General features: G+C 43.8%; 3 protein-coding genes across 7 annotated transcripts in view; all 3 read left to right on the forward strand.

Annotated features, from left to right (window-relative positions):
- Positions 1-594: 594 nt before the first annotated feature.
- Positions 595-5,099, forward strand: LOC109875363 (pyroglutamyl-peptidase 1-like). 2 transcript variants are annotated; one of them, XM_020467702.2, is made up of 5 exons: positions 595-766; positions 965-1,501; positions 1,953-2,069; positions 2,356-2,588; positions 4,131-5,099. In XM_020467702.2, the coding sequence occupies exons 2-5, from the start codon at positions 1,436-1,438 to the stop codon at positions 4,348-4,350; spliced, it is 636 nt and encodes a 211-aa protein (XP_020323291.1). In that variant the 5' UTR covers positions 595-766; positions 965-1,435; the 3' UTR covers positions 4,351-5,099. The 2 variants fall into 2 exon arrangements, with proteins under 2 accessions (XP_020323291.1, XP_020323289.1); XM_020467700.2 differs by having other exon boundaries at positions 1,449-1,501.
- Positions 5,100-5,304: 205 nt separating this feature from the next.
- Positions 5,305-16,431, forward strand: LOC109874537 (regulator of nonsense transcripts 1). Of its 2 annotated transcripts, none has more exons than XM_031810320.1 (23): positions 5,305-5,738; positions 6,286-6,422; positions 6,573-6,662; positions 6,966-7,133; positions 7,305-7,485; positions 7,641-7,802; positions 7,920-8,004; positions 8,262-8,360; positions 8,558-8,666; positions 8,756-8,915; positions 9,022-9,140; positions 9,332-9,496; positions 9,770-9,884; positions 10,022-10,165; positions 10,495-10,708; positions 11,054-11,171; positions 11,293-11,449; positions 11,646-11,788; positions 12,038-12,212; positions 12,393-12,474; positions 12,564-12,961; positions 13,080-13,199; positions 13,371-16,431. In XM_031810320.1, the coding sequence occupies exons 1-22, from the start codon at positions 5,571-5,573 to the stop codon at positions 13,194-13,196; spliced, it is 3,306 nt and encodes a 1,101-aa protein (XP_031666180.1). In that variant the 5' UTR covers positions 5,305-5,570; the 3' UTR covers positions 13,197-13,199; positions 13,371-16,431. The 2 variants fall into 2 exon arrangements, with proteins under 2 accessions (XP_031666180.1, XP_020322078.1); XM_020466489.2 differs by having other exon boundaries at positions 5,307-5,738; positions 7,920-8,007.
- A 4,074-nt stretch (positions 16,432-20,505) lies between these two features.
- Positions 20,506-22,662, forward strand: part of LOC109874681 (homer protein homolog 3) — a 37,715-nt gene continuing 35,558 nt past the window's right edge. For 2 of the 3 annotated variants that reach the window (XM_020466707.2, XM_031810322.1), the window contains exons 1-3: positions 20,506-20,822; positions 20,919-21,059; positions 21,421-21,469. In XM_020466707.2, coding sequence (XP_020322296.1) covers positions 21,447-21,469 — 23 coding nt within the window. In that variant the 5' untranslated portion in view covers positions 20,506-20,822; positions 20,919-21,059; positions 21,421-21,446. Of the gene's footprint in view, positions 21,060-21,420; positions 21,470-22,662 lie in introns of all 3 variants that reach the window. The other variant, XM_031810323.1, reaches the window with a different exon arrangement.

Genomic DNA, 22,662 nt, shown 5'->3' on the forward strand with positions numbered 1-22,662 from the left:
TATTTGCTCCTTTGCACCCTAGTATCCCTACTTGCACATTCATCTTCTGCTCATCAATCACTCCGGAGTTTAATTGCTAAATTGTAATTATTTGACCACTATGGCCTATTTATTGCCTTACCTCCCTAATCTTATTTAATTTGCACACACTGTATATATACTTTTCTATTGTGTTTTGACTGTACTTTTGTTTATTCCATGGGTAACTCTGTGTTTATGTCGCACTGCTTTGCTTTATCTTGGCCAGGTCTCAGTTGTAAATGAGAACTTGTTCTCAACTAGCCTATGTGGTTAAATAAAGGTGAAATAAAGAAATGAAAAACAGGTTAGTTGAGGTAATTGAGGTCATTTGTATGTGACTGACAAAACAAGAGAGAAACTGCCAAATGATGCCATCCTGATGTATTCTACTATTGTTACTCTCAATAGCAAATTGCGTTGCTAAATTACTCATATTTTTTTGTTTGTATTTTATTTATCTATTGGGTTGGTGGCCCCCTATTGGTCGAGAGAGCCGGCCCTGCATGCATGCCATTACAGTAGATGGCGATAGACCGCTGGATGTTGAGGTGTACAGTGTTGTCAAAGCGTCGAAGAAAGAACGAGAACGCTTGAGCTCCTGCAAAAATTACGAATCAATAGATAGCGAAAGAGAATCGAGGAGGAATTCTCAACTCAACGGCGTTCAGAAATAATTGATGAAATCTTTGCAGAATTTACAATAACTTACAAATTATGGCGACTAAAAGCACGGTAATAGTGACAGGTAATTAATTGATGTAAATTGCTGATAGTTTGCTGTCAGTTTTCACCAAACTGTTGATTGAAATTAGTTGCCTGCACTATTTGAGCCATAAGAATAACCATTTTAGGTTTGAATGACTTTAACCTATAATGTTGTTTCTACACCTTGAAAACTACATTATTTTTAAACTAGTGTACAGTATTGTCATCTTCCATTCAGGAAATGTCTGTCTGTCAGATCGCCGACGAAACTCAACTCCGTGATGAAGCAGAAGAGCAAACCAACCAATGACAAGCATATCAAGACAGAGGCGGCAATGTAGCCATTCAGCCATTCATGGATACATTGTTGCGGTGTGATACTCCTGTGAATTATGTATTGACAAGAAGTCTGGTCTTCTCCTATACAACTAAAATGAAAATTATAGCAGCCTATAGTGTCACCTCATCTATAAAACCCATGCACTGTTTGGCATATATTGTTTGACAATTGACTGTAGGTGTCAGCTGTTGTAATGGATAATATTTAACTTGATCTAACCTTTAGACTTTGAATTAAGAGTCTTGCCACTCTCATTTACATAGGCCAAGAGTGATAAAGCAGCTACCTATAAAAAACAGTGTTTCCCACCGGCGTTGGGGTATACTGGTGTTGCTATGCGATGACTTTAAAAGGCTATCAATATCATCTATGTTTTTTTTAGGGTTTGAACCTTTTGGAGATCACACCATCAATGCTAGCTGGGTGGCAGTACAGGTACGTGAGTTTGAGTGCTCTGCATGGCGCATCATTAGGAGGTCTAATCTTATTGGTAACACTGATTGCACGTGTACATCAGTAGTAACACTGCTATTATTTAGTAGCAAAATTGTATCCCATGAAATGTAATTTAGTAATTACTTAGTAATACTGTTATTATTTAGTAACACAGTTGTATAACATTAAATGTCATTTAGTAATTACATAGTAATGGAGTTTAGCGTTTTTCTTTATTACACGAGTGGAATAAAGAATAGCACGAATACCTATTTAACAATGTGTGAATGTTGTTACTACAGTTATTAGTGTTATCACGGCACACTACACAGGTATAAAATCAACAGGTTTTTAAAACAACGATGCGCAACTCAAGAGGTATAATAAAGCTTTAGCAAATAAAATAGGGTTTTGTGGTTTCTCGCACCCTTCCTGTTTCCTCTGTGTACAGGAACTGGAGCGGTTAGGCTTGGCTCAGAATGTGGATCTGCACATCTGTGAGGTGCCAGTGGAGTACCAGGCAGTTCAAAGTCTGCTTCCATCTCTATGGAAACAGCACCAGCCACAGGTAGCCAAAAGAAATCATGGCAAGAGTCAAGTGTTGTTCCTCACTTTATATTTATTTATGGCATGGCATAAAAGCCCTGACGTAGCGTCTAGGTGCACAGTCTGCACACTTACTGTATGACATACTGTAGGCTATTTATTTCTACTCTATGATGTAAACATAATGACATAATTTATTGCCTTTATTGATATTACTCAGTATCTCATGTTACAGTGAATACAATCATCTCTTTAAATTCCCGCTAACAACCCCCACCCCACACATCCTCTTCTCCGCTGGTCAACAGTTGGTGGTCCATGTCGGAGTCTCTGGCATAGCCACCACGGTCACCTTGGAGAAATGTGGCCGCAACCACGGCTACAAGCGGGTGGACAACTGCAGCTTCTGTCCAGACTCTCAGTGCTGTATGGAGGGGGGCCCTGAATGCATCGATTCAGTCATAGACATGGACCTGGTATGCAAGAGGGTCAACTCCTCAAGGCTGGGTGTGGCAGTGTCGGTATCAAAGGACGCAGGCCGGTGAGTGATGTGCTAGACTCTACTCTCAATCAACCAATCATACTGTATACATCTGGCTCTTCTTTGGTCACTGTGCTAACAAACCTCCAAACGAGCTTCAACGCCATACAGCACTCCTTCTGTGGCCTCCAACTGCTTTTAAATGCTAGTAAAACCAAGTGCATGATCCTCAACCGATTGCTGCCCGCACGCTCCTGCCCGACTAGCATCACCACTCTGGATGGTTCTGACTTAGAATATGTGGACAACTACAAATACCTAGGTGTCTGGTTAGACTGTAAACTCTCCTTCCAGACTCACATTAAGCATCTCCAATCTAAAATTAAATCTAGAATCGGCTTCCTATTTCACAAAAAAAGCATCCTTCACTCATGCCGCCAAACATACCCTCGTAAAACTGACTATCCTACCGATCCTTGACTTCGGCGATGTCATTTACAAAATAGCCCCCAACACTCTACTCAGCAAATTGGATGCAGTCTATCACAGTGCCATCCGTTTTGTTACCAAAGCCCCATATACTACCCACCACTGCGACCTGTATGCTTTCGTTGGCTGGCCCGCACTATATATCCGTCGCCAAACCCACTGGCTCCGGGTCATCTATAAGTCTTTGCTAGGTAAATCCCTGCCTTATCTCAGCTCAGTGGTCACCATAGAAACACCCACCCGTAGCACGCGCTCCAGCAGGTATATTGCACTGGTCATCCATAGCCAACACTTCCTTTGGCCTCCTTTCCTTCCAGTTCTTTGCTGCCAATGACTGGAAAGAATTGCAAAAATCTCTGAAGCTGGAGTCTTATATCTCCCTCTCTAACTTTAAGCATCAGCTAGCTGTCTGAGCAGCTTACCGATCACTGTACCTGTACACAGCCAATCTGTAAATAGCACACCCGACTACATCATCCCCATATTATTACTTACCCTTTTGCACCCCAGTGTCTCTACTTGCACATCATCATCTGCACATCTATCACTCCAGTATTAATGCTAAATTGCAATTATTTCCCCCTCTAGGACCTATTTATTGCCTACCTCTCTACTCTTCTACATTAGCACACACTGTACATAGATTTTTCAATGATGTTTTAGTTTGTGTTATTGACTATACGTTTGTTTATGTGTAACTGTGTTGTTTTTGTCGCACTGCTTTGCTTTATCTTGGCCAGGTTGTAGTTGTAAATGAGAACTTGTTCTCAACTGGTCTACCTGGTTAAATAAAGGTGAAATAAAAAAAATACTGCACTATTTATGATCCCTTAATTTTTTTCAATGAAACTCCATTAAAGGGATAGTTTACTCAAATTACAAATGTATTCTATCTAGGAACATCCAAATCTGTAATTGTAGCATACTTTTTAGGTATTGATAAGATAGTGCTATGCCAAAATTTGGGTGGTGTATGCCTTTATAATCTGAATTTCTAATTTTAGTTTCCGCTTCAGAAATCCTATTCACCTGAATGGCAAATCCATTGATTCTGATAAAAGCTAATGCCTCTTTTTGTCTCTCTTACCCTAACTCAACGTCTGTCCCTGTCAGATACCTATGTGACTACACCTACTACACGTCACTGTACCTGGGGAAGGGCAGGTCAGCGTTCGTTCACGTTCCTCCTCTGGGGAAGCCCTACAATGCCCAGGACCTAGGCAGAGCCTTGCAGGCCATAGTGGGGGAGATGCTGGAGCTTGTGGGTCAAGCTGAGGGTGATGACCATCACCGCCACCACTGCAGCCACCAGCACCATCAGCATGCTCACTAAAGAAAGACTTCCGGTGACTTTTGTCCTCAACTCACTGCTGCTGTCCTCAATGGACAGATAAAGCACTTAAAACATCATCAGCATCTACCCATGGTAGTCTGGGGAGCGTTAGCTAAAGAGAGGGGCGTCATCGGCACTCCACTGTTGTAGAAACTAGAGAAAGGAAGAGTATGTGAATAAACATAGGCAGAGCCATGGCTCTATCCATGGATAGTATATCTATGGCTCTGGGTGTGGATGTTTGACTGAATTTCACAGAGTAATGGTCCAATGAACGGCGCTGTAGATGAGAGAAACATCTTTGTATATCCAGTGTGCACAGACGTGTGCTTTTAAGCCAAGTCCTCCTGACAGCCATACCATTGGCTGCTTCTCACTATTTTCAATAGTTCCCCTTTTAGTTCCTTATTCACCTCACCAATCACTCTCGCTTTGACATAATGGTTAATGTAGTGTGCCGTTTATTGGATCAGCTCCAGCTCCCCCTTTGTCTGTCATTAATATTTGTTGTGAAATTGTACAATATCTGTATATTACTATAGTGTACAATATAAGGAGGAAAAAATATGTTTTCTTTGATAAATGTACCTCAATCATGTGTTAATATCTCAGGTAATTTATTGCATATACAATCAATATTTATAATGTGATGAATAATGATATGACGTTTTTTATCTTGTGTTCGGTATCTGTATTCTCTACTTCAGAACAGGTCTAATCCTGTGATTAAATCACTAATGTCAGAGTTAGCCTCTTCTGTATTTTTGTAAGAAATTCACAAAATAACTATTGCTGTGGTGTATACGGTAGTAGAGTACTTGCTGTTCTTCATTACATCTATTGCAAATGAAAAGCATTCAGTTGAATGCCATCTGACATAATATTAGCAGGAAGGGTAAGCACTTGTGCTAAACCATTTCTGACTGTGCCCTAAAGCTCCGTGGACTGTACAGTGGGCCTAATCAAGGATGGTGAAAAATATAGACTTTTGTGTAAACGTCATGGACACTCCTGTGCTCTATGCATTTGTTCTGCGGTGCAAGGTGATACGTCATTATTTCGAGTGGGAGTTGAGGCTCTCGATCTCGTCAGTTCTTTATTCATTTGCGCAGGTTTTTCGACATTTGTTCAAGTACACTTTTGCCAGGGATATCTACACATTGCTGAGTTAGCTACTGTACCTAAAATATCATTCTGAAATATCACTGTTGGTGGAGAACATGAGTGTTGAGGCGTACGGGCCGAGCTCGCAGACTCTCACGTTCCTGGACACCGAGGAAGCCGACTTGCTTGGAGCAGATACGCAGGGTTCGGAATATGAGTTCACAGATTTTACCCTACCGAGCCAGACTCAAACAGGCCAGACGCAGAGTCAGTTGGACAACCAGGTTCGTGGAGTAATTGTTGCCTGTTTTGTGGCAAACTAGCTCGCTAACAGCGTTCTTAATATGGATCTTGGAGGTAGCTAGCTAGCTAGTTAGTTAGCAGAAGCTGCTAGGTTAACATAGCTAGCTTTCGAGCTACATAGAAAACACATGCATCTGCCCCACAGGCCACGCAGCTGGCGAACGAATTAGCTTAGCCAGAATGTTTACATAATGATTTAGCATGCTAACATGAGTAAATATGCGTTCTGAGATGGACACCAGGAGTATTTGACGAGCAGTCTGTCGTTTTCTTGATAAGGTAGCCATGACTGAACCATTTATCTGCATGACAGTCACAACAGGTAGTTGGCATGCTTTAGATAGTAGGCATAACGTTACTAGCTAGCTGCTGCGAGTTTGCTACAGCAAGTGCATGTGATAGCAAGTTATCTAACTAGCTGTCAAATGCACTTGTAGCTAAAACCTTTTTATTTGTGGTGGTGTGTCCTTTTCCAGGTTATTTACATTATTTTTGCCACTGTCTTTAAATGTCCACGTTACTCTCCAGGTGAATGGACCTGATGGAGTTCTGCAGAATGGGGAAGACTCTGTTGTAAAAACAAGTCAACTCCTTGCAGAGTTGAACTTTGAAGAAGACGAGGAGGACACCTATTATACTAAAGACCTCCCAGTCCATGCATGCAGGTAATGTTCAGAACTACTTTTTAGTTCTGTCGGACAGATAACGAAAAGAAAAGAGGTTTGAAGTGTTGATAGCTTGTTTTATCCGACGTTACCTTGCTCTAAACACCAATATTAAAGTTGTCATTGTGTTATTTCTTTCCTTTTGCCCAGTTACTGTGGTATTCATGATCCGGCATGCGTGGTGTATTGCAACACCAGCAAGAAGTGGTTTTGCAATGGACGCGGCAATACGTCTGGCAGGTAGGCTTCAAAGACCAACCAACGGGCGGTTGTTGACCCTCCATCTGTGGTGTATTTAGCTAAATGTAGTTGTTGTCTACTCGATGTGGGAGGCTGCACACATGAAGTAGGAATGTGATGCAAATGGAGACTGAATTGACTTGGACCATTTTAACATGGGTCAGAAAGACATTTACCTGAAATGTTGATAAACCTACATTTCACAATTTACATTTGAGTCATTTAGCAGACACTCTTATTCAGAGCAACTTACGGTAGTGAGCGCATACATTTTTGTGCTTTTTCTCTCATCTACCATCTCAGTCACATTGTGAACCACCTGGTCAGAGCAAAGTCCAAGGAGGTGACTCTGCACAAGGACGGTCCTCTGGGTGAGACGGTGCTGGAGTGCTACAACTGTGGCTGTCGCAACGTCTTTCTCCTCGGGTTCATCCCCGCCAAGGCCGACTCTGTGGTGGTACTGCTTTGCAGGTAATGCAGATCTATGGTGTTTGTTAACCTTGATACCGTTCTGTATCACAATGATCAGATGCCCTGTTCTTAGGCCTTCTCAGACCCAGATCCAGTGGCTCTAATCATTGAATCAAATAGATTTTGTAATAGTGTGTTGATAGACGTAATGTGTGTGTTTTGGTAATGCAGGCAGCCATGTGCCAGTCAGAGCAGTCTGAAAGACATCAACTGGGACAGCTCCCAGTGGCAGCCGCTGATCCAGGACCGCTGCTTCCTCTCCTGGCTGGTGAAGATCCCCTCAGAACAGGAGCAGCTTCGGGCCCGCCAGATCACCGCCCAGCAGATCAATAAGCTGGAGGAGCTCTGGAAGGTTTATGAGATGCCTTATTTAGCATAAGTTAACCAGCAATTTGCTACAGGCCAGTGGCCTACTACTTTGGTCCTTTTGATATAAAAGCCAATTATAGAGCAGCACTCCTTTAGTTGTTGTTGTTTGACTGTATCTACCTGTCTTGGTGCCTTCAGGAAAACCCGACAGCCACTCTGGAGGACCTTGAGAAGCCCGGCGTGGACGAGGAGCCTCAGCACGTGTTGCTGCGCTATGAGGATGCCTACCAGTACCAGAACATATTTGGCCCCCTGGTCAAACTGGAGGCCGACTACGATAAGAAACTCAAAGAGTCCCAGGTAAGACCAACTGTGTTCTGCCGGACTGTTCAGGCTAGCTCTTGCTGCTTTTGGATGTAAAAGCAGTTTTGGTTTTACATGTATGATTGATCGTTCTCTCGTCTGTTTGTTTCACAGACCCAAGACAATATAACTGTCAGGTGGGACTTGGGACTCAATAAAAAGCGGATTGCTTATTTCAGCCTTCCCAAGACGGACTCAGGTGGTAATTCCTTTTTTTGTTCATCTCCATCAACGTCACGTGGTCCATGTCCATTCCATTCCGGCCACAACCTCCCCTTACATTCTCCCTGACGCGCATGCTGGCCTGTCTTCTAGTCTAAGTCTGAATGTGTGTGCATGTACGATTACATTTTTGTATGATGAATGTTCCATAATCTATCAATTCTATATTGTGCCTTTCATAAGCTAATACCCTTTCCCTTGCTGTCCCTCTTTTCATTCTCTGTATTTCTGTAGACATGCGCCTGATGCAGGGTGATGAAATTTGCCTGAGGTACAAGGGAGATCTTGCCCCACTCTGGAAGGGTATTGGACATGTCATCAAAGTACCAGACAGTATCCTTTTCATTGCTATCCTGTAACGTTGCTATCTTTTACTCTTCAGCATCTTGTTTGCCCGCGCAATTGATTGACGTAATTGTTTCTTTGTTTGGCGTTATCCTTTCAATAGCACCGCAGTATCGTCACATTAGTTTCTGGGAGGAATAGGTGTAAGGTTTTGTGGTGTATTGTCCTTAATCCTTCCCTAATAGACTATGGCGACGAGATAGCCATCGAGCTGAGGAGCAGTGCTGGGGCTCCCGTGGAAGTACCACATAACTTCCAGGTTGACTTTGTGTGGAAGTCCACCTCTTTTGACAGGTAGGAATCCTCTGACACAAATCAATATGTGATGCAATGGGTTAGGCTCAGCTGGCTTGACACGGGGACTTGTTTCAACTTTCCTCCAGGATGCAGAGTGCCCTGAAGACCTTTGCCGTGGACGAGACCTCTGTGTCCGGGTACATCTACCACAAGCTGCTGGGTCACGAGGTGGAGGACGTGGTCATCAAGTGTCAGCTGCCCAAACGCTTCACCGCCCAGGGCCTGCCTGACCTCAACCACTCACAGGTGGGTGTTATCATAGACAGAATCTATGAGTATATTTGAGTTATTCCTTCGACGATCACGTTCGCTGACCGTTTGCCAGATGCCAACGTCGTGTGTCGTCACGTAGGTGTATGCTGTGAAGACCGTGCTGCAGCGTCCTCTCAGTCTCATTCAGGGGCCCCCTGGCACGGGGAAAACGGTCACCTCTGCCACTGTAGTCTACCACCTGGCCAGACAGGGCAACGGGTAAGATGTGCTCACTTAATAGGGGACACTATACACAGTACTTAGTAAACAACTTCCACTACAATAGTGACTACATTAGTGTTGGTAGAGGTCATCATTGCAAATGACACATTGTTCTCAGTTGAGCAACCAAAGGGTTAATAAAAGCCCCTTTTATCCGTCCCTAACACCAGTTGTGTGTGTTTCCTCAGGCCAGTGCTGGTGTGCGCTCCCAGCAACATCGCGGTGGACCAGCTGACTGAGAAGATCCACATGTCGGGCCTGAAGGTGGTGAGGCTCTGTGCCAAGAGCAGAGAGGCCATCGACTCTCCCGTGTCCTTCCTGGCTCTGCACAACCAGATCCGCAACATGGACAGGTAACCTGGGACTGCTACCCGGGGAGGAATGGTATCTTTATCTCATCAGGTGTAGTGTTAACTAGAGACAAAGGATCGATTCCACTTGAGAACTTGGCTATGGGCCACGAGAGTTGCCTCAGTTTGGAAGCATAGATGCGCAGGTCATGTTCCCGAGGTCTTTCCTCTGTCTTACAGCTTTTCTGCACGTTAGCCTTCATTATAGGCTACATCATTTCAGCACAGTAAAGAGCACTGTTTTCTCAGTTTGTGTTTTTCTGTATTTGTGTGCAGTATACCAGAGCTTCAGAAGCTGCAGCAGCTGAAGGACGAGACTGGGGAGCTGTCCTCCTCTGATGAGAAGCGATACAGGGCCCTGAAGCGCACCGCCGAGAGGGAACTACTCACGGTAACGCCTGCTCCTTTTCCACACTCCCTTAAAACAAAGTCCTTCAAATGTCTTAATTCCACTGTGAATAAATATCTACTTCCTCAAGTTGATTATCACTGACCACGTCTCCCTTCACTCCCATCTCTGCTCCTCAGAATGCTGATGTGATCTGCTGTACCTGTGTGGGGGCAGGAGACCCCCGCCTGGCCAAGATGCAGTTCCGCTCCATCCTCATTGATGAGAGCACGCAGGCCACTGAGCCCGAGTGCATGGTGCCTGTCATACTGGGGGCCAAACAGGTACGTTACGTCTCAGTCTCTTAAGAAATCTCAAACCTCTAAGAAAAATTATGCCCAGCCACTTGGTTCAATGACAGGCCCCAACTTCTCTCTGTTTCTCGTACAGAATGTTTATCAAAAGTTGTTGCTGATGGAAACGTGTAGTGCCATTTATTGCCTGCAGGTGTCTGTGCTTGGTTGAATTCAACATTGTTGCAGGTGCAGAACACTGAGTGAGGCACACTACCTACACCCAATGCTAGTTCCCAAACCACACGACATTGGATTTGAATTGGAATGATCTTTCTGTTCATAGTAAATCTAGGATTTCTCGGTCTGTTTCTCTCCAGCTGATTCTGGTGGGAGACCACTGCCAGCTGGGTCCAGTAGTGATGTGTAAGAAGGCAGCCAAAGCGGGCCTGTCCCAGTCCCTGTTTGAGCGTCTGGTGGTGCTGGGCATCAGGCCCATCCGTCTGCAGGTGCAGTACCGTATGCACCCGGCCCTCAGCGCCTTCCCCTCCAACATCTTCTACGAGGGCTCCCTGCAGAACGGAGTCACCGCGGGTAAGTCACTGAGGGAGAAGGGATCGGGGCCAGTGTGTAGAACCCTCACAAACAGAGGTTAGGGTTAGCTTGTTCTGCTGATGTGCTTGGCCATCAAGCGGGGAATGGACTCCCTGCTGTCTGCTAGCTAGATGGGCAGTTTACATAATCTGTCTCGAAAAGACCAAGAAAACAGAACAATCGTGTATTGCTTTATAACAGCAAGATTTACTAAGTTTGCACAAGGTGGAAAACACTGAAAACAAAGCTAAAACATGTCACTGGCTTCTACACTTAATTCTGGATTAACCTTCATGTAAATGCACTAACTCTCCCCATCTTGACCCCTTTCTTTTATTTATACAGCTGACCGCATCAAGAAAGGCTTTGACTTCCAGTGGCCACAGCCAGACAAGCCCATGTTCTTCTATGTGACCCAGGGCCAGGAGGAAATCGCAAGCTCCGGAACCTCCTATCTAAACAGGTATTTGACAAATGGAAGCATTTGTCATTTTTGACCAGACAGACTTCATTCATAAAAAGTGTATTATTATTATTATTTTTTAATGAATAAGCTTTTCTTTTCTCTTTCTCTCTGTTTACAGAACTGAGGCTTCCAACGTGGAGAAGATCACCACTAGGCTGCTAAAGGCCGGGGCCAAGCCTGACCAGATAGGCATCATCACCCCCTACGAGGGCCAGAGGTCCTACCTGGTGCAGTACATGCAGTTCAGTGGCTCTCTCCACACCAAGCTCTATCAGGTACAGCATGCTCACAGGGTTAGGGAGAAAGAACATAAAATAATGGCACGCCACTGTGGCACTCAAGTCTGTAGTGCTTTCTGCAGTGACCTTAAAAAAAAAAGAATAATGGCTACCTTTACTGTTTTAAGTGGAGGCCAGATGGTGATTGGAACAGTACTAGTTCATAGTTTCTCTGTCTCTTGGCTCTCCCCAGGAGGTGGAGATAGCCAGTGTCGATGCCTTCCAGGGCAGAGAGAAGGACTTCATCATCCTGTCCTGTGTCAGAGCCAACGAGCACCAGGGCATCGGCTTCCTCAACGACCCACGACGTCTCAACGTGGCTCTCACCAGGGCCAGGTAAGTAACACCAGGACCTGTGCAGTCCCTCTGTCTCCTGATGCTCAACAGATATTTTGAAACATCTTATTATCCTGTCTTTAAAAAATATATATATTTTGCAAGACTATTTCAATGTTTGTCTTTGGCGTTATTTCAACTTTTTGCTGTGAGGATTCACAAATGATCATTACTCTGACAGTAAAGGAACTGTGTGTGTGTGTGTGTGTGTGTGTGTGTGTGTGTGTGTGTGTGTGTGTGTGTGTGTAGGTATGGGGTTATCATCGTGGGCAACCCCAAGGCCCTGTCCAAGCAGCCTCTGTGGAACCACCTTCTCAACTACTACAAGGAGCAGAAGGTTCTGGTGGAGGGACCCCTCAACAACCTGAGGGAGAGCCTCATGCAGTTCAGCAAGCCTCGCAAGCTGGTCAACGCCGTCAACCCTGTGAGTCTTGTCCGGCCCCTTGAACACGCGCGTGTGTCTGACCATGTACATGTTTACGCGGTGCGCTGTTTTTCCCGATTTTACTTTAGTGTAGACGGTACACCGTTATTAAAAAAAGAACGTGCGTCAGCTTCTGTTTCGACTTAGTGAAGTGTTTTTTTCTATGTGTGGGTTTTTCAGGGGGGCCGTTTCATGAGCACAGCCATGTATGATGCCAGGGAAGCTCTTATTCCTGGATCTGTGTATGACCGCAGCAGCACTGGTGAGAGGTGACGTCAAACTGTAAACTTGTGTGTCTTTGTAGTTGTTTTGCCTTTGTCTAAAAATGGTCTCTTTTTATTCTCCCTTCAGCACGTACATCCAACATGTACTTCCAGACCCACGACCAGATTGGCATGATTGGCCCAGGCCCCATGGCCTCTCTGAACATCCCCATCCCCTTCAACCTGGTCATGCCCCCCATGCCCCCGCCAGGCTACCTGGGCCAGGTCAACGGCCCCCAAGCAGGCCGTGGCGGAGGTATGAAGAGTAGAGCGGGCGGAGGGGCACGAGGCGGGCGCCAGAGGAGCCGTGGTATGGCGAGCCATGGCGGGGGCAACGGGCAGCATGGTCAAATGAGTGGCAGCCAGGCCAGCCAGGACCTGGGCTCCCAGCCTTTCTCCCAGGGACCCCTCACACAGGGCTACATCACCATGAGCCAGCCCTCCCAGATGAGCCAGCCTGGCCTGTCCCAGCCTGAACTCTCCCAGGTAAGTCAGCAGAACCCTTTACATATTCATCTTTTAGCAGACTTTATAGGTCTGACGTAGACATACAGGCATGAAAGTCGGCAGGCTAAAAGCTTCTCCCTTGTTGTTTTCCTTACAGGACAGCTACCTTGGCGATGAGTTCAAGTCCCAGATTGACGTGGCCCTCTCCCAAGACTCCACCTACCAGGGTGAACGAGCCTATCAACATGGCGTGACTGGACTGTCCCAGTACTAGAGTGTAAGACGACAGTTATCTGTGAACTTTTTGCACTGTACATTCTATGAGCTAAGCCAACAGTTACTGTAAGATGTTATTTAGTAATATCATAGTATCAGGTGGAGTAAGTAGGATACCAGAAGCTCTCTATCAGGGTATTACAATTATCTTTTGTTTTTATTTTACTCTTAGGTCGTGGGAAAAGGAGCTAAGCCTGTGCTGAGCTTAGTTCGCCTGCATTTTAATCTGGGTAAAATCAAAAAAAGAAACATGGATACCCGTTTTCCACGGCTACAACTGAAGCACCACTGTGTGAAAGCAACAGGAGAGAGACCGAGAGAGACCAACCAATCACAAGAGTGAGAGCAAAATGGGGGTTGAGCTGGACAGGCCGAGCGAGTGGGAGGGAGGGAGAGAGGAGGCCCTGCTCGCACACGGAGACATGGAGAAAAAGGAGAAGCAGCATACGTCGGAAGTAGCGCCATCGGAGAGACGGGACCTTCGGTGATGATTTGAGGGACGAAGGTTGTGGATCCTCTTGGGGGACACAGGAGTCACATCTCCCCGCCTCCCGGGACCACCAGTTAGTTGGCTGAGTTCCTTGCTCTTGGAGCAGAGAGACTGAGAAGAGGAGTTCTAACACAACCCTTCAAGCTCAATCCACAAAACCGTCTCCTGCCAGCCAGAGGGGGGGGGGGGGGGGGGGGCAGGCAGTCAGTCGATTTGGGAAAATTTCTAGCCTCAAAGTTGAACCGTGCTCTGCATTTGAACATGTTTGAGAGAGGGGGAGAGAGGAAAGGGCTCGTGCGGACCAAGAGGTCTTGGTGGAACATCTCAAGCGGAATCAAATGGTGCAGGAGTCGGGAAAGGATTCTGACCCTTCATCTTTTTCAGCTTTGAGTTGGAAAGTTTTCTACACGAGGTCTGTCGTCGCAGAGGTTCTGAAATAAGAAGCTTGTGAATTTCGCTGGCTTTCCGCTTGGGTCTTTCTCAAGGTGGTCTACTAAGGAAAAGTGGTGGAATGGCTCTTGGAAACTATTAAAGGAAGACATTATTGTCTCGAGATCCAAAGTGGTAGTTTGCGAGACGTTTTCATTTTTCCCTGCTGTGTATCGTTCTGTAGTACAAAAAGAGTAAAAAGAATATCATAACCAACTGATTGTAATTGAATGAAGCAGCTATCACTTGATCTTCTAAATGACATCCAGGTTATTAGTTTAAAAAGCATCACAGCTCCACAGACATGAAAGCGCTTGTAGGACACGTATCTTTTCCATGGCTACAATTCATTAACCCCACAGTAAGGGGGGGAAGTTATCTCTAGAGCCCTAAGTTTAAACATGAAATTCTGTATTAAATCATGTTTTCCTTTTATTGGTCATGATTCGCTTAGCTTCAGATAAGAGGTGCTTCACAAGGGAACATGAAATTATGTTCCGAGAGGTTATAGACATGAAGCTTGCGAATACTACAGTCATAAGACTGGAAGTCTTGAAGTATAACTGACTACAAAGGAAGGTTGGAAGCGTCTGGCACCTGCTAAATGTAGGTATTCATTGCTGGCTATCATTGGCCCCATATGAAAAAGATAACTGAAATGTATGAGTTTCTTGACAGATGGGAGGCATTTCTGTCTGCCAGAGGACTTGAATTCATTTTGGTCCACGTTGGTGTTGTAGACACAGGTAGTTTTTATTTAGTGCCCATTTTTAAAGGGTGTGGTGTAGATTTGTCTAGCCCCCACCACATCTTGCCCCCTTTAAAAAATGTTGGGGGATGTAGTAGATTGCGTGAACTGTATTTTCCAGTTGAAGTTGACATTTGACTTTTGCCCTCTGAATGTCCTTTAGTTTTGATGAAAACGCCAATACTTACATCTTCAAACATGTAGTAGGCCTACCCTGTCTCACACAGAGAGAAGATGTTGATGTCATTTGTATCATTGATGGTCAAGTTTCCCACGTGTAAAGTAGTATTTTGTGTAAGTCCTATTTCTGTCACTTCCCTGCCATGCAGTGCTTGACTTGGACAGAAATAGGTACCGGTACTTATTTTGTGTGCCGGTACTGCTTATATTTATGTGCAGGAGCTAGGGTTGGGCGGTATCCAGATTTTCTTACAGTTTCTGTACCATACTGGGGTATGCGGTATTACCGGAAGTGCACACAAGGGGCGCTATTTCAAAACAATAATAACCACAAAGTATTGAAAATCATACTGTCTGTATTTTGAAATATCCTGGTATACGGTATATCGCCCAAGCCTAGCAGGACTCCACAATCCTTTTGAGCTAATATTCTATAAGAGGTACAGCAGTTCAAGCAGGAGAACATTTTAGGTGCCGGGTCTCCGCTCCGGTGAGCTCCTGCCCAAGTCTAGCGCTGCTGCCATGTTCGTTTTTAGGTTTGAGATCTTTCACTCTGATATGATGAAATGTGTGTAACCATCACTCAGTAATTGTGGTACCCTTCCTTCCATGCTTGTGATAATTAAGTATCATTTGACATTTTTCATGTCATTTTGCTGAGTCGTGAGAGGCTACGATTTTCACAAGTCGTAGTTGTATGCTAGTGACGTGGTTAAACAGTCTGTTATGAACACCTGTGGAAAGATGTTTAAGATGCCACCCATTCTGACTAAATCTTTGTACTTACCAAAATATCTGATATCTGTATCTTATAGACATTAACCACTACCCTCAGATAAATGATGAAAATGTGTTATTTTCCCGTGACAACTATCCCTATCTGACAAACTGTGTATGTGCCATTCAATAGTACACATCAATTGGCAGGTTTCATCACTAAACAATGTATTTTTGTTGTTCCTTTATGAAATCGGTCTATAATTTCAAAGGGGGAACTACTGAAGAGAAAGGAAATGTTGCCACAACTAAATGCAGAGCATTGAAATTCAAGTAGATTAATTATCAGCAAATGATCCTTTGAGCTGTGTTTGAAGATGAGCAAACAACATAACTTTTGAGTGCCCCATGAGGTACAGGGAATTTAGAATGCAAAGAACCTTCAATTAGGACAAAATAGCCAACCCCCCCCCCCCCCCTGCCTGTCTGATCTTAGTATTATTTGCCTCTGAGGGGGGTTTGTATTGAAGTGAGCGAAGTGATATTTCTTTCTCTGTGGAAATAGTTTGAATATGATTGTAGTTCTTTGGTCATCTGTGTCGCTCACTGAAATATCATCCTTGTAAAATCTTTGAAAAATAAAAGGTTGCTTCTTTTCGTTCATTTTAAGTGATTTAACTTCTTTAACGAATCACTGGAATTATGATTAACTCAACTACTACCAGCACTGAGCTTTAAAGGCTTGACATCTAGGCCCCATAGGTTATTGCGGAACCCAAAACTCAAGCTTAGGCCTACATGTGGACTTCAGAATGGTTGTCCTCGTTAGCCTATCATTGTAAACCCTTGTGGTGTTCATGTTCTTGATATTCACTTAATGTTCGCGGGTCTGATGGACCATAACAATTTACGTAAAAATACTTAATACTTAGATGTTGCCTTATATAAATTACAAGCAATATAGACAGCATACATGGTTCATATTTACATCTGCTAGATCACATTGATCAATAAAAGCGCACATTTTTTGGCAAACATCTATGAAAATCATGACGGGTGGAATAAATCATGTTTATCTTGAACAAATATAAGTGAAACAAGGTTTTCATCACGAATGTGTATTGCTTTGAACTGAACAAATTGGAAGGACACATTTTTGTATTTTATGGAAATGATAAATGAGCCCCATTGAACACAGGCCGGTCTACACCACAAATGAAGGCCTGCCTACACCACATGAGGGACAGAGTTTTACTGTGTGTGTTGCATATGTATTTCTTGCACTTGATGCATGTGTACTGTGTCTTCCTGTCCTTGGGTCCACACACATTACAGCGCTGCTTCTTGTTGCTACCGGCTTCATTTAGAATGACGAAAACACTTAGTTCAGGAATTTTACTAACATCTCACTCACTCACATATATACAGTTGAAGTCAGAAGTTTACGTACACTTAGGTTGGAGTCATTAAAACTCGTTTTTCAACCACTCCACAAATTTCTTGTTAACAAACTATAGTTTTGGCAAGTCGGTTAGGACATCTACTTTGTGCATGACACAAGTCATTTTTCCAACAATTGTTAACAGACAGATTATTTCACTTAATTAATTCACTGTGTCACAATTCCAGTGGGTCAGACGTTTACATACACCAAGTTGACTGTGCCTTTAAACAGCTTGGAAAATTCCAGAAAATGATGCCATGGCTTTAGAAGCTTCTGATTGGCTAATTAATATAATTTGAGTCAATTGGAGGTGTACCTGTGGATGTATTTCAAGGCCTTCCTTCAAACTAAGTGCCTCTGCTTGACATCATGGGAAAATCTAAAGAAATCAGCCAAGAACTCAGATAAAAAATTGTAGACCTCCACAAGACTGGTTCATCCTTGGGAGCAATTTCTAAATGCCTGAAGGTACCACGTTCATCTGTACAAACAATAGTACGCACTTATAAACAGCATGGGGCCACGCAGCCGTCATACCGCTCAGGAAGGAGACGCGTTCTGTCTCCTAGATATGAACGTACTTTTGTGCGAGAAGTGCAAATCAATCCCAGAAAAACAGCATGGACCTTGTGAAGATGCTGGAGGAAACTGATACAAAAGTATCTATATCAACAGTCAAACGAGTCCTATATCGACATAACCTGAAAGGCCGCTCAGCAAGGAAGAAGCCACTGCTCCAAAACCACCATAAAAAAGCCAGACTACGGTTTGCAACTGCACATGGGGACAAAGATCATACTTTTTGGAGAAATGTCCTCTGGTCTGATGAAACACAAATAGAACTGTTTAGCCATAATGACCAGTGTTATGTTTGGAGGAAAAATGGGGAGGCTTGCAAGCCGAAGAACTCCATCCCATCCGTGAAGCACGGGGGTGGCAGCATCATGTTGTGGGGGTGCTTTGCTGCAGGAGGGACTGGTGCACTTCACAAAATAGATGTCATCATGAGGCAGGAAAATCGTGGAACATCTCAATATATCAGTCAGGAAGTTAAAGCTTGGTCGCAAATGGGTCTTCCAAATGGACAATGACCCTGAACATACTTCCAAAGTTGTGGCAAAATGGCTTAAGGACAGCAAAGTCAAGGAATTGGTGTGGCCATCACAAAGCCCTGCCCTCAATCCTATAGAAAATGTGTGGGCAGAACTGAGAAAGCGTGTAAGGAGGCCTACAAACATGACTCAGTTACACCAGCTCTGAATGGGCCAAAATTCACCCAACTTATTGTGGGAAGCTTGTGGAAGTCTACCCAAAATGTTTGACCCAAGTTAAACAATTTAAAGGAAATGCTACCAAATACTAATTGAGTGTATGTAAACTTCTGACCCACTGGGAATGTGATGAAAGAAACAGAAGCTGAAATAAATCATTCTCTCTACTTTTATTCTGACATTTGACATTCTTAAAATAAAGTGGTGATCCTAACTGACCTAAAACAGGGAATTTTTTACTTGGATTAAATGTCAGGAATTGTGAAAAATAGAGTTTAAATGTATTTGACTAAGATGTATGTAAACATCCGACTTGAACTGTAGTGACAGCAGACCAAAGTAGGAGAGTCAGACACACACACATGAAACATCACACACTTACTTCCGGTATTGGAGTTGTTGGTTCTGCGGGCCGGGTGGATGGGGCACCAGCATCCTTCTCATGAATCCTCCTCAGGATGGCTGCAGAAGCTGGGGTCCTTGGATTGTAGGTCTTACCAATGCCTTGCCCAACTCCTCGAGAAAGCTGTCTCCTCTGGAGCTTCCCTCCGTCCCAATCTGGGTTCAACATCATCCAGATGACAAATGTGCACGTTGTATTAGCTGGTCTGGTGTCTCGGTTATCGAAGCGGATAATCTTGGAAATAATGTGGAAGTTTTCCAGAGACGTTGCATGGAAAAGTTATCTGCCAGTTTCTGCATCCCACATGGATTCTGTGGATTCCGCTTTGGATCTGAAAACACCAACAAGGATAACAACCCTAAAGTATGCATGTAAATGGGTTTGGTCCATCTCTCCCCAATAACACGCCTTCCCTCCATATTAGTGCAGCCCAGAATGATTTTCTGGATGGTTTCTGGGATGAACAGTTCAAAAGAAGACTATGTCCTGTACATAAGTAACCTCCATCGGCGTCGGTCCTGGTTGCATTGGCAGCCATGCGGGGTGGCTCATTCCTTCAGCAAGAAGACCATTCAATTTCACTATTTTGTTTACATCTGTATTTCTCCTCCTTCAGGCTGCTGATGATCTGGTTGCTAACGGGCTGGTCCTGGACAGGCTGAGGGTCAATCTCATCCTCTCCTTCCAACTCACTGTCAGACTCCGAATTGACAGAGACATGATCCTCATATTTGGAAGATTTTTCATCTTCCAAAGAGAAAGGACGCTCCTTCCACACCAGCTTCTCTCTCTGCAAAAAAATATTTCTAAGGCCCTCTGAGCAGCGATTATTTTTGCCATACTGATTGATTGTGGTAAGGAGCCACACATGCAAAGCTATTTATTTATGTCCCTCCCCCAATTTGCACCTGGCTGGGGTCGAATGTGGGAAAATACATTATTTCCCACATTATTTTTTATGTTGTAAATTTTTTTTTTATAAAAAATTGAAATAATGTATTGTAATAACATTGTGCAGGATCCCGCAAGACATTATGTAGTTTCACACACTACCAAGGGTAAAGAGTGCGAGAAAAGCGGGAGACAGACAGGTTCTTGGTGTTATGTTGAAACAGCAGGCCCAGGGAGGAGGAAGACAAAGTGAAGGCACACAGCAAACCTTTTTGTTTAGTTTTTACTTGTTTTCACCTACACACACACTTTTCCACACTTTTAATACCCTCCGGTCAAGTGGACCCGAATACCACATATGTAATATAAATGTGTAGGGGGGTACACAGTGTGCACTCAATAAAAATGTGTTATTTTACAGAAAATGTGCCAAGGCCCATGAGTCTCAGGTTGAAAACAATAATGAATTGTATCATTTTTATTTTAGTCAACTTTGAAAATGGGTCCCACAGTCCCCAACACCACACAAGGGTTAATGAATTTGTTTTAATGTGAGCAATATGAAAATGAAATAGTGTATGGCCTTAATTAGTGTTAAGTAGGCCATATTTATTTGCCTATGGTCAACAATGAAGTAGTTTACAGCACAAGTTTTGTCATTAAAATGAAATGGAATTTGACCCACCACCAAACTGTAACCAGCAGGTGGTGGTATATCGACTGGTTATAAACACAACTGTAGGAAATCGTTACCATGAAGCGCTGCACCGCGCGAGGTTCTTGACGGGATAAGAAATGTAACCAATATAAAAGTAGCGATACTTTGTAGCCTACCAGTGCATGACACTGTATGCTTGCGTCTCACATTGAGCATTCAAGAGGAGTATAGCCTAGAACCAGAGCTTCGCCGGGCACTGCGCTACAACAAGGTTACTGAAGTACAGCCAAAGAGAAGAAAATCGGAGAAATATGCACATGATGGACCGCCCGGACTGTGGCAACTGATACACGTTGCTCCAGTTTAGTGATGCCATCGATGTCCAACGTCGTGGTAAGCCTTTCCAAGTGAAGGGACAGAGCGCATATCATTTCATTGGCAGCTAATGTCCACAGTAGCCTATTCACAGTCAAGTCTTGCCCTTTGCAGTGAAATTCCGGTGGTAAATTGGGAAGCATCCGTATCCGGACACAGGAGAGGAAGGATTTCAGCGCCACTATTCTAAAACATAAAGGAGCCCATATTAGATCTGGATCAATACATCTCATTAATATTTTACAACGACATGAGGTGAGTGTTTCGAGTAACTATTCAACTCTCACTGACTTATTGCATTGGACCGCTGCTAAATTTGCTATGAGAGAAAAGTTTAGGCTATGCTGCAGTCAGGACCATATTTCAATAGTCGGGACAATTCGTTTTAATATTGGTGTACACAAACCTTGATCTGTAAATTGAAAGGCTATTGATACATTGACCAACCGATCACTTTTTTTCCCCCGGTCTTTATTATTTAGTCCAGTTGTCTGTTAATGTCAAAATATGGTTTGTTGTTGAAACCATTATCTTGATGTGCATACATCAAGATGACGTTTTCACCCGAAACATTTTGTAACACTAATCAGTGTGTGTTAATTTCCTTCTTCCATAGAAAGAACACATCTCCTGCTTAATAAGATGTATCCACACCATCGAGAAAGGTAAGTGGCTGTCATTACAGTGGTGATATCCTCTCCTGAACACCTACTCAATAGCCCCTGTTGTCTGTTGTCGGTGGTGGCATAATGACCACAAAGTCCAAAGAGATCCATCCCAACAGTTGTCAGTAAACGTATTGGTGTAATGACCTTGGGATGCCTATGACTCTTACAGGACCTCTACTTCAACAGGACGAGAGAGAGTCTTCTCTTGTGTCTTATGGAGTAGTAGTCTGATAGTGCACGGATCTGTGATCACAACGCAAGTAGGTCAAATGGCTCTGGAATTACATTTACAAGCTTTGGAGTGATGTTGATGTTGCATCTGAGAATATCGCACTAGATTCATTGTTTCTTGATGTTATATTGATAATATGTGGTTTCAAACTTGATTTACAAAGTAAAGCAGTTAGTGTTTATGCTGTTTATCCGTTTATCTCATGTTATGTTAGTGGTACTGCAGAGACCAGCACTACCTTATTTGAGCAGTACATTTATGTAATTGCTCTAAGGCCACTGTTGGGCTATTATTGCTGTGTACTCATTCAGGGAGAGTAGTACTCGCCCAGCACAGTATGCCACCAGAATCTCCTCTACAGAAGCACCCATGTAAATTGTTCTGTTTACAGCGTGTTGAGGAATCTACTGTAATACTATGCCAAGAAACCCGTTAGAACTGATAGTGGGAGTGGTACACCATTCTACAAAAAGAGAACATGAATTAAAGTGGTTGTTAATCATAATAGATATAGGAAAAGCATCGTTGTGGAATTTCCATCACCAGAAGCTTGTTTTTCATTATCTGAAATCGGATTCTTCTCCCTACCTCTATCCTGGTGGAATTCAGCTCACCTATTTAACAGCTGGAGCATATCTAATGAAACCAATCAATATTTTCAAACCGTGTGCAGGGTACAAATTAGGGCCCCCTATAACAATTCAAATATAAATGTGAGCACCCCCCTGAAATTGTGACTATGTGTGTGCGCGCGCGACTGTGCACATACTATGTGTGCGTGCGTGTGCGTGTGTGTGTGTGTCTGTGCAGCATATGTACACACAGCACACGTACGCACATCCCACTAAGCCATGTCCATCTGTTTAACATGAAGGATGAATAGTGGATCCTGGAAAGAGATCCGTTATCCATTTAGCTCCAACAGAGAGACAGTCGTATGAAACACTGAAACTTCTGG

This window comes from Oncorhynchus kisutch, linkage group LG30, assembly GCF_002021735.2.
Source record: "Oncorhynchus kisutch isolate 150728-3 linkage group LG30, Okis_V2, whole genome shotgun sequence".
In the NCBI taxonomy this organism is placed as follows: domain Eukaryota; kingdom Metazoa; phylum Chordata; class Actinopteri; order Salmoniformes; family Salmonidae; genus Oncorhynchus; species Oncorhynchus kisutch.

Bases quoted from the DNA above. Each gene is read 5' to 3' on its own strand.
- LOC109875363 (XM_020467700.2), top strand. From the start codon at position 736: ATGGCGACTAAAAGCACGGTAATAGTGACAG. The intron at 1,502-1,952 runs GTACGTGAGTTT...CTCTGTGTACAG, and splicing joins CTAGCTGGGTGGCAGTACAG to GAACTGGAGCGGTTAGGCTT. The intron at 2,589-4,130 runs GTGAGTGATGTG...TGTCCCTGTCAG, and splicing joins GTATCAAAGGACGCAGGCCG to ATACCTATGTGACTACACCT.
- LOC109874537 (XM_020466489.2), top strand. From the start codon at position 5,571: ATGAGTGTTGAGGCGTACGGGCCGAGCTCGCAGACTCTCACGTTCCTG. The intron at 6,423-6,572 runs GTAATGTTCAGA...CCTTTTGCCCAG, and splicing joins CTCCCAGTCCATGCATGCAG to TTACTGTGGTATTCATGATC. The intron at 7,134-7,304 runs GTAATGCAGATC...TTGGTAATGCAG, and splicing joins GTGGTGGTACTGCTTTGCAG to GCAGCCATGTGCCAGTCAGA.